This window comes from Protopterus annectens, chromosome 12.part0 (assembly GCF_019279795.1).
Source record: "Protopterus annectens isolate FY-2018-M chromosome 12.part0, PAN1.0, whole genome shotgun sequence".
NCBI lineage: Eukaryota > Metazoa > Chordata > Ceratodontiformes > Protopteridae > Protopterus > Protopterus annectens.
The window spans coordinates 636,040,106-636,051,318 of record NC_056746.1 but is presented as its reverse complement, the minus strand read 5'-3'; the positions used below and the strand labels follow the sequence as shown (position 1 = coordinate 636,051,318).

The following is an 11,213-nucleotide window of genomic DNA, read 5'->3' as shown; positions in this document are numbered from 1 at the left end:
GTGCTACTAGATTCAATGTGGCACTTTTCGGGTCTGGAATCCAGACAGTCTAAGGGCTCCCTGACCAGACTGTCTTTGGGAAGACTCTCTGCTTCTGGTGTTGGGGGATCTGGATAATCGGTCTGTAAGGAACCGGTCTCACTAGAACAGTCAACATGGGCTGTAGATGGGCCAGATCCTGGATAGGCGGTATTGAAGTGAGAAGCAGGCTGCACAGGCGAATTCCCAGACTTACTAGAATAACTTCCCTGTCCTTGCCCCGTCTTGACACTGGGCACGTTTGTTGATCCTGTAGGACTGTCTGCTGTCCTTAAGTCCCTTTGTCCTGCGTTAAGGCCGTCTTGGCCTGCATTAGTTTTAATGGCTGTCTGTGGGACAATAAATCCCAGTGGCTGAGTAATTGGATAAAGTAAGAAGTGACCCTTTCCTATAAGGGGCCTGGGAGTAGATAGGGGAGGGAAATCCAGGCTTACTTTACGACGTGGGGGTGAGTCCGAAAGGAGGCTCTCCACGCTGAAGGGGTTCAGTTTTTGGAAGGAGGAGGCACGGTTACTAGAGCATAAAGTAGGGCTATTGCTGCTGTCACTTGTGTCTTTGTCTGACGACCCCCCGGCCCGAGCAATTCCTGCATTTCTTTGGCTCTGGAAGAAAGCTGGCTCCCCTTGGTCGCAATCAGAGAGTGTAGTTCCTCTCCCCTTGACAAGCTCAGCCAGTTTCCCGGAGGTATTTTCATGGGTCTGAGAAACGCTGCTGTCGCTGTCAGAACCTGCCGTGTGTAGGCTGTAGGCGTTTGGCGAGTGTAAGTGCTTGTTCTGGCTTTTTAGAAGTTTCCTCTCCTGCTTCCTTTTCTTCTTTTCCAATCTTTCAAGCTCTTTGCGAGCGATTTCCTCCGGATCCATTGGCTCCCCACTGCAGGTAGTTGGGTGTGAGTTGTGAGCCGGTCTCCCAGGACCTTTCTTTGTGTTCTCTTTCTTTCTCCACTTAGCTCGTCGATTTTGGAACCATACCTATATCGAACAATGAAAAGCAATTAAAACGGCAACTTTAACCCGATTATAAGAACTAGCTATCTGCCCATCAACAATGTAAACAAACATTATCCATTCAGTATTTCTGTGTATTGTACTATGTACATGGTTGACCTAGGTTAATGGCTTGCAAGACACAGATACATATAAACACATACACACACACACACACACTCACACACACCACACTTTGAAAATGAGCCTATGAACCCCAGTGTTACATACATCACCAGTGACTTAAGTTAGAAGCTGAAAGATTAATTGGCTTAGTCCATTCAGTAAATAATTGTTATTGCTTGCCACTTCTCGTTGCTTAATCTTTATAATTTACACATATATTTTTATAATTTGCGCAAATATTCTCAATTGTATTTATAAATTTGCAACTACATAAACAGTGCAGCAAGGGCCTAAAGGACAGTGGCTGCCTACATACATTCAAACGTCCTGATTGGCTAATTTGACACATACATAGTAATTGCATTGTTCAATAAGGTCAGTGTGTTTCAACCTCAGAAATAAGATGTTTTATTAATAAAATGAGTTATCGTCTATCAGGAATAAGGTGCTCTGGGATTATGTGTTATTGTATATTAACAATTCCTGAATAGAGTTAAAATCTGTACCTCTTTACGCACGGCAGTCTCTACTTGGGTAGTTGTGTCCTGAGGAAAACATGAAAAATAGCAAATGCCCTGAGATTCTGCGACAAAATATTTCCTAAATTCGCGTAATAGTTATATAAAGCAAGCATTTGCATACGAAACCACTACATGTTACATAGAATAATATAAAGGATTCTTAATTCTACATGAATGAGCATTTCATTTGGCAAAATAGTGAACTCTAGTCTTTTCCACTGGTTGTGGGCGTGGTTAGTCCTGCAAAACTCTATATTTCATAAAAAAGTCCCACGTTGGGCATTTGAAAATGTGGCAATCCTAGTCCTAATGGAAATAAAAATGAGTGATGCGATCAACATGCATCATTCTTTTAAGATTATATACGTAGGTGTCTAATGCTTGTAATCTGAGGATACAAATATAAACGTAACAAGGTAGGTAAATGAGCCAATCCAGTTCCCTTCGGAACTTGCATATATTTTGCTTGGAGAGAATTACCTTCTCGTACCTTTCTGTCATCAATGTAAACATCAGTCCCTAAATGTGTTTTAGCCTTTAAAAGAATGCAAACAGTAGAGAGACAATGGTAATGCTTTTTTTGTGTACAAAAACAAATTTATATTGAAACGCGTTAGGAAGTGACAATAGTTAACAAGTCAGAGCAGGGTCTACAAACATAGACATGTATAGTTTGCCCCCGTTTCCTCTTCTGTGCTTCATTGCTTTCCCATACACCTTGCAGATCTATTTGTGAAAATCATCACATTAAGCTAGGTAGGAAGAAGTCTATACTCGTTTTGGGGGATATTGTTAATCGGAAATATAATGGAGTGGATAAGGAAAGAAGATGGGCGAAGAAATTATTAACAAGGGCAACAACTCCGGGTGATATTAACTGTATGCGGACTAAATGCAACGAATGAGTAAGTAAGTGCAACTGTACTATAATTTAGTTTGTGCTCAATGGATCTCCCAGGTGTAATAAATGATAGGGGGGGGGGGTTGGGGGGCAAACAGTTACTGTGAACTACTTTAGGATGAGCATGTCAAAGCAGTTTGTTCATGTTGCATATTGAGAATGCCATGCACTTTTAATGATAAAATTGCTATGTGAGCAAAAGCACTGCATATATTTCCTTTCTTTTTGCTGCAAATAATTAAAAATATACCAAAAAATGAATTCAACCCTCAGCATTTCACACAGGCCTTGTATTTTTTTCTTCAATCATTTGGCAAGTTGTCATACTTGCTCATTTTATGTGAACAAAATAGAGGTATATATTTCCCTTCTTCTTGGTGCAAATAATTAAAAAAATATATATATACAAAAACTGAATTTAATCCTTAGTATTTCACACAGGCCTTGTTTTTTTTTCCTTCAGTTATTTGACAACTTGTCAGACTTGCTCCTTTTTCTAATTTGCTTTTTGTAGGTATGATAACAGAATGTGAATTTCGCAAATGTAAATTTTGCCCTTTAGAATAAGAACCCTCCAAAAATCGCTACTCCTCTAAAAGAACAGTTATTGCATTGCAAAAGGTTTTCAACGAGAAAATTAAACAACGTAACTGTAATGAACTTTTATTATAGTGGTTTATACCCCAACCATAAGCATTGTTTTATAAAGTCAAAAGTTTTGCTAGCAGTGTTCCACTGAAGTCATTTTTTTAATGTACCTTTATATTAACTTTCTGTAATACATTTGAGGACTGCCTTTTAGGTTGCATACACAGGTCAAAATGAATCAAACGCCCATTTTTTAGCAGAATGCTAATATTAACCTGGTTTCTAACAACTCAATAAAACAGTGGAATATGTCTCACTTGCAAATCAGGCAGGAATCGACACTTCGTGGTTAGTTCAAACTGCTGTTGTTAATTGCCACTAATTTAAATTTAGCATAAATAATTTGTGTGACTTGACCACAACAGACTCAAAATATGCATTCACAGGTGCAAAGATCAGAACAATTACATATAATAATGCTTATTAGTTAAACATTGGAAAATACACAATTTGACAGGTAATCTCTGCTCTCAGCCGTTTAATCTAATAACACCACCGCTAACTGGTTTATATTTATTTGCAATACTCTTAACATATACTGAGGCAGCTGAGATAAACGGTGCTTGACAGATTATAGTGCTTAGGAAAATTACAATACTTCGTGCGTGCGCACACACGCGCGCGCACCTCTCAGCAGTCCCTGATTCTAGCTCATAATTTCCTTAGTCCCGCCTAAAATCAGTGACACTTCGGAAAAAGATGATAAATTATAATCAAAATAATGTTATTCATTACAATTGCAGATTTCCTTTATTCCAGAAATGTTTATTAATTCACGTACTTTTCCTTGTCAACTTTCTAAACCATTGAAAAAGTGTTCCCGATTTAAGACCTTAATCCTTAAATGTTTTTGGCACTGTCCCTGATTCTGATGGTAAGTGGTTGAGAGCAATGCTTACACACACACACACGCACACACACACACGTCTCTCGTGAACTGTCGTCAGATATAAATAAATCTATGCTGGATTATGATACAATAAGTAAATAGATCTAACAATATATACGTATACATTGCAAAGCGATACATCTAGACCTAGGTGGTCAACGACCCATTTGCTGTCATCTATATAACATGGAAGAGGAAGTGTTCAGAATAAAGCATTTCCACTTTCACTGAATATGTATAAAAAATGTGTTGCCGGTGTATTAAGTAGGAATAATGGGAAATATGCTTCTGGATTGTCACACACCCACATGGGATCACATTTAGCTGCACAATATCGGCAATAAGAGCACATGCCATACAGATGCAAGTTTAAACGTTTTATAACATACATGCATGCTTTATAGTTTGGGCTGTTTCTATGCAAGAACTTCGTTTATTCTTATTATTCCAGCCTTTATTTCATCTCGGGCTATTATACTAGTATCTTTTATTTTTCTTTTCATTTCAGATTTTTCAGATGAAAACGCAAGGATGATTTTTGCAACACCAGCCGTGCTTACCGAACTATAAGGTTGATTATTGCATAATTATTTGTTTAAAAAATGTGATAATGCAAACTGGGCCCAATGCATTTAATGGTGTAAGAGTGATATGTGAAAGTTTTAGATATAGGGATTTGTGTATATGATGATTAATGTGACCCTTTTAAAATAACATACAATATGTTGTTAGACGGGTGCAACTTGAAAATACTTATGTAAGCCACCCCTCCGTGTTTGTTTATCATTACTAAAGTATGGATTTTTAAAATACAATAACACAATTACTGAGAGTGATAGAAAGCATTCACGTAGAAAACTTAACTAGCATTATTTTGAGCTGTGTGGTAAAGGAAGAATACACAAACATGAAAATATATTCTGGCACACAACATTTAGATTACATGCAATAGTATGGCATATCTGTTCAGTTCACTGATTGGTTTGCTATCCTTTTCTTCCACGCGTCTTCTTTTCACGAAGATTACATAGGCGGCTTTCACTGGGACTACATATTGTCTCATTATAGCGTTGGAGGCGAACACAGAGGTCTCGATTTCACTTAGTCATTTCGGAACAAATTGGATCAAGAGCCTCAGTGTGCAGGAGGGCCAGGTCATGAGGGTAATACCACACCAGCAAATACGCTTTAAAACGGTGCTAATAGCTTTGTAAAAAAATCCTGATTTCAATTTTAGTATTAAGAGCTTCCTTAATTTGTGTGTGCGTGTGTGGGGTGTGTGTGCGCGCGCAAGCGCGCTACCCATGCATTATAGATTTACACAGATCCCATTGTAACTTATATTACTTACAAAGATCCGACAGTTTATCTGTGGCTGACTTAATGTCGTGAAACAACTAAGTGAACTGCACAGGACACGTATTATTCCATTGACTTCTACATTAATAAGAACCATTTTACTAACAGAATCGTGTTTCTAACGCAGTTATTGAGTGTTAGTAGTGTACATTTTGTTGTTTCATTACAAATATAAAGATACACTACTCATTAGCTCTTACGCAAAAAACAAGAAGCAAGTTCTCAAAGATAAACAAGTATAACACGTGAAAATGTCAGAAATGCTGCAGTTAAACGCATTACTTCCACTTACTACCTGCACAGAAATGGATAAAAGGAGTAATCATTTTATTAAAATAAAACATGATACTCAATCTTGAAGTGCCACTAATTTTATGAATTATGAAATAAAAGTATACCGTTTACATTAATGATGGCATAAAGAAATACAACTGCAGTAACTGTGTTCATATATCAATATAATCAGTAATGTTATGTCTTCCAAGTCATAATATGAATAATATTACCAACTTCCTTAATCCACTACATCGTGTTACAGTGTCTGAGCTGGAATCTGCCTGCAGTGAGCACACCTGAGAAACTATGAAGACTACACTAGCAGGTAACAATCAGAAATGATTGCATGACATGTAATACAAAAACAAATGCACGCAACCATCTTTACCTTTGTTGTTTAGTTTTAAAACAATTTTTATACCCGAAACTGGTGTAAAGCATGTATTATCATTATTATATTATCACTCTGTCTACCTGATGCACTCAAAGTTGCTCCTCTGTCTGCTAATAGCACTATACAGAAAGAAAACATTTAAAGCTGTGCAGTGGTTTGTAAGTATTTTGTATTTTTGCAAGCTTGACCAATGTTAGATTAGCCGCTATTAGTATTTATCTTTTAAGCAGGAAGAAATAATTTTTGGTAAATGGCTCAGGAATTCTGGACAAAGCCAAAAATGATTGCTGTGGGTGAGAATGGGGAAAAAGACTTAAAACGAGGGAGACTTTTTAAAATATTACTGTAACTCACTTTATATGTTAATAAAACAACAGCTGTTACATCAGCGAGTAAAACTCAGATGCATGGCATTATTAATTGACAGGAATCCTCAGTAATTTAACAGAAAATCAAACCTTTATGAGGAACAGGGCAAAAATATGAGACAAAATCAGGAACAGTGTAATGTATGGGTACATTAGTCACATTTTGAAACGTATATTTTTCACAGTAGTTACTCGTGTTGGCTACTGATATGAAGTGTTGATATATAGCGAAAAAAACGCACAGAATTTTTAGTTGCAGGACTTCCGACCGCAAAGCATATGAGTGTTATCGGAGTTAAAAACTGCAACTGGTTATTTTATTGAAAACTGCAACCGGTTATTTTACAGTCTCAGTTAAAAACCGCATCCGATTATTTTACAAACTCTGTATTATTATTATTACTATTATTATTATTTCCCGTTGTGTAACCACTATAATCACTACTGTAAATGATTAAGTATAAGTATTATTAAGTGTTGATTAAGTAAAGTCTGCAAATCTAAACAGTATCAATGCTCACACCAGTACGGCTCTTAACCCCTGTCGATAACGTCAAAACTGGTTCTTTTTATTCCAAACTGATAAATGCTAAACACAGTATATATCCTGAATGTCTGACACAGTCTCCAAACCTTATGATTCTATGATGTTCTGGAAGAAAAAATCGAGACAGAATAGAAATGTAATTTTTTTTACCTGCACCCTGGATTCCACAAGGTCAAGTCTAAGAGCAAGGGCTTCTCTCATGAACACATCTGGATAGTGACTTTCGTTGAAGGCTTTTTCCAGTTCCTCCAACTGCCATCCAGTAAAATTAGTTCGTGTTCTCCTTCTCTTGCATCCTGGACTTTCCTTATCTGGATCGCAGGAATCTTAGGGGGGAAAATCTTACATTAAACATCAAACAAACAACAATCTTTAGCACAGTGAAATTTCTATAAATTTACACAGGCAGACAGGACTCACAATGACACTGTTCACTATACATAAAACTCAGTTCGCATAATTTTCTACACAGAGACATGCATAAAAAATAGCTGAAAGTAGTTAGTTGTCCAAATCTTTTACCGTTTTACACCTGCTACGTATCGTGCGTTTGCTTCAACAGAAGCCTTTTGGACTACCACTTCTTCTCCAGCAATACATACTCTGCAGTCTTATGAGCCTGGTGATACAACTGTCCCTTTCTCTGACTGTGCTGGTATTATATATATATATATATATATATATATATATATATATATATATATATATATATATATATATATGTGTGTGTGTGTGTGTGTGTGTGTGTGTGTGTGTGAGTGTGTGTGTGTATATACAGATAGATATATGTCCCTGTGTGTGTGTGTGTGTGTGTGCCAGCATTTGGAGTTCACAGAGCAGTGGTATCAAGTCATGAACACATCAGCCAAGCAACATCTTTGTCCACAGCCTCAATTTTAAAACGTTGAAATGGATCTCAGTTTAAAGATAAGCACGTATAAATCTTTACATACAGCTTATGTAGCACAGCAAGCTACCAAAAACTTTGCACTTTGAGTTTATTCGCAATAATTTACTCGTATTTTTCTCCTGGGTGACATGCATTAGGAATCAGCGAATTAATACTGCATTCAACTATTTCCTTATCATACATTCGCACTTCGTTTTACAGCATTCATACTTATGTACCTTTCTAATATTGTACTCTGAAGTATTCTACTAGACAGACAACAAAACTAAGGTATATTCTATAAGTTTCTTCAAGTTTTGATGGCTAATCATGTTATGTGTAGCCCACCTGAAAACATGTTTTATGATATATTTATTTTGCGATATACAAAGTCCAACATTATACTGTATCTGACTTACACGACTGATGTAGGATGCTTGTACATCTGTCACTAATTACAACCAAATGTTTTACCTCTGAAACTAAAAACAGACTTCCTCTTGTCCCATTTAATGTACATTCGGCCTGTTGAAATATTTCCTTTACACCGATGAACACTTTAATTAAATTACTTAAGGCTTGCTGTCCAGAATGCTTTATTACTTGAACTGTAAAGTTCTAAGTTATTGTTTCAAATAACTGCACTCCTGCCCCGACCATTTTCATGCAATTCCTTTTACACTTGCAGTATATTAAGCAGTCTGCATGCCACCCCACAGTGCACGGCATATGCACAAGTTTGAGTTGCCTTGTGATTCATTTGTTTGTTGCTTTAGAATGCTTGCCATTCACGATCAGTTTAGGCAACACAAGATCATTTGGTTGTCTGAATTTGGAGTTCATATCATTCCAACAAATATATATATATATATATATATATATATATATATATATATATATATATATATAGACTAGATAGATAGTTAGATAGATAGATATTAAAAAAACTCTCCCCCTAAGCGACTGTATGTTCTGCCACGAAGACTAGTAGCTACCTGATGCCAGTTAACAGTACATTCTTTTGTTGCCAGCTCAGCTGAACTTACCTGCTGTTGAAACACACTTCTAGACACTTCCCTTCATTCACCTCTGACCCATCGGCCTTTCATTTCTTTCTCACATTCTTGTTAAATTGTCCCGACCCTCAGTATTACTGCCTATGTTTCTTCTTACCTGAGAGTTTGAATTGTTGGTTCTCCCCGTTTACGCCACATCCAGTAGGTAGCATAGGAGTTGGGGTCACCACAGAGGCAGCTGCACAGGAGCCGTTCAGTAATCCGTCTATAGAGAAAGGCACGGCTGTGGCCGACTGCAGCTGATGCCCGGCTAGCTCATAGACGTGATGGTGATGGGGCCCGCCAAGTGGGTAAGGGAAGCCCACCATGCCGCCAAGGGAGCCCCCAAACTGCGCATGGGGATGATCCAGAAGACGGCTGTCCATCATGTCCCAGTCTGCGGCTATAGATGCTGCTGGTGCTGCTACAGGGGACTGGCGGTCGGAGAGAGAAGCTGCAGGGCTCCTGGAGTTCAGCGCGGAGGCAGTGCGAGTGGGCAGCCACGAGAAGACATGCTGGAAAAAAAAATATTAGGGGAGGGGGGGCTGGGGGATGTGCGTTACTTTATCCACATCAGGGCTTCCAATAATTAGCCCTGGCTTGGGGAATTGGGGGCCCAATCAGATGCGTTAATCGGCACTTACGTCAGAGGCGTGCGGCTTCTTTGGGTGAAAACGTTTTCCATATCGATTGCTAATTATACCTGACATCCACCTCAATAAACAATATCAGAGCTGTCACAACAAGACAAGGGGGGCTTTGATAAGGACTACATCAGAACAAGACGGGAGAGGAGGGAGGAGGGATGGGGGGGGCAGAGCAGAAGAACTTGCCCATCTGATTGATACCCAGTTAAATAGTAAACAGCCCAAGTACACACAGATTGTACATCTCACATCTCCCTCTGTCTCTCTCCCTCTCCCTCTCAAACATCACTAATAGATTTCCCTTTAAAACATTCACAGGCGTGTACTGCAGCGCAGCAGCCAGTAGATTTTTTTCAGACCCAGGAAACGGCTCCACTCTCTGAACCTTTAAAGTGATGTTGCTCCAATTACAGAGAGACATTGAGCGGCAAATAGACTGATGCAATAATAGGGGATTCATCATCCGCTCTTTCCAAAGCTGTCACATCGAATTTAGAACTACAACCCTTTTCATCTTCTCCCTGTACTACAAGAATAAAGAAAAAAAATCCTCAATACTATTTAAAGGTGAGGTGCTAACAATAATTTAAATAAATACATTGACATTGGCTTTTTATTAATTCCACTGGTCGCAATGTTGCTTTTATTGATGAGCAAATACTACATTATTAATTACATGACTCTGGCTAATTAAAGAGGGCATCAGTTTAGGGAGGTGGGCGGAAATAAAACGATTTAGGAAGAGAATCATTCGTTTTTTTAGTTCCTACAATGGTTAATAAGTTTGAAATTGTAGCCCTAATTGTTAAAATTAAATTATATTCCCAGTGAAGTTTAAAAACTTCTTGCAAGAGAAAATGTGCGAACAGGAATAAGGCAATTATTAAAGGCAGCAGCCACTTTTGACAGTAACGACTCAGACTCAAGGATTCATAGCTACAGACATTTCGACGAAAAAAAAAAAACAGAAGGCAGATTGTAAAAAAAAAAGAAAAAAAAAGCACTACAGGAAACAGAAATTAAGTACATGTTCGCAATTAAGCTACTTGAAAAGAAAAACGATGACAAAATAAATCAAGAAAAGTCCGATAAAGATGGTGGGAATTAGAAGTAAATCATAACAACTAAAAGTAAATGGAAAGGTTGGAAGATGCAAAATAAATAATCGCAAGAAAGGAACCGCAACTACATAAATCAAAAGTAGAGCGAAGACAAGATGGTGTAGTTTAAATAAATTAAAGATAACTTAATGGTGAGAGGGAATGGGGCGAAAGGAAGCACTAGTCTGCAGAAACTTTACGCATTAAAGCAAACACAAAACGTATGTATACAGACAAACAACGTCAACAAATGTAAGCACCTTTCGATCCCATCTACTTTCGTTACCAGCTCAGCTTGCATCCCGACAATACAAAACGGATGACGGGAAGCGCTGGAAACTAAGATGTGTGTACATATATAAATACAAATCTGTTCTTGTCGGTTTCATAACTAAAACTCTTGTCACATTGTTTGCTTTTACTCACTTGATAAAGAGCATCTATTACATTAAGAGAGCTCCCAGAAAATAG

The 11,213-nt window shown here is 37.9% G+C and overlaps 1 protein-coding gene across 1 annotated transcript in view; it reads right to left on the bottom strand.

Moving 5' to 3' along the window:
• Nucleotides 1-9,816, bottom strand: part of UNCX (UNC homeobox) — a 10,256-nt gene extending 440 nt beyond the window's left edge. The window contains exons 1-3 of the mRNA XM_044089763.1: nt 9,114-9,816; nt 7,202-7,377; nt 1-1,007 (exon numbers count right to left, since the gene is read on the bottom strand). The exon at nt 1-1,007 is cut by the window's left edge and continues 440 nt beyond it. Of these exons, the coding sequence (XP_043945698.1) occupies nt 1-1,007; nt 7,202-7,377; nt 9,114-9,384 (1,454 nt within the window). The 5' untranslated portion in view covers nt 9,385-9,816. The remainder of the gene's footprint in view (nt 1,008-7,201; nt 7,378-9,113) is intronic.
• Nucleotides 9,817-11,213: the final 1,397 nt, after the last annotated feature.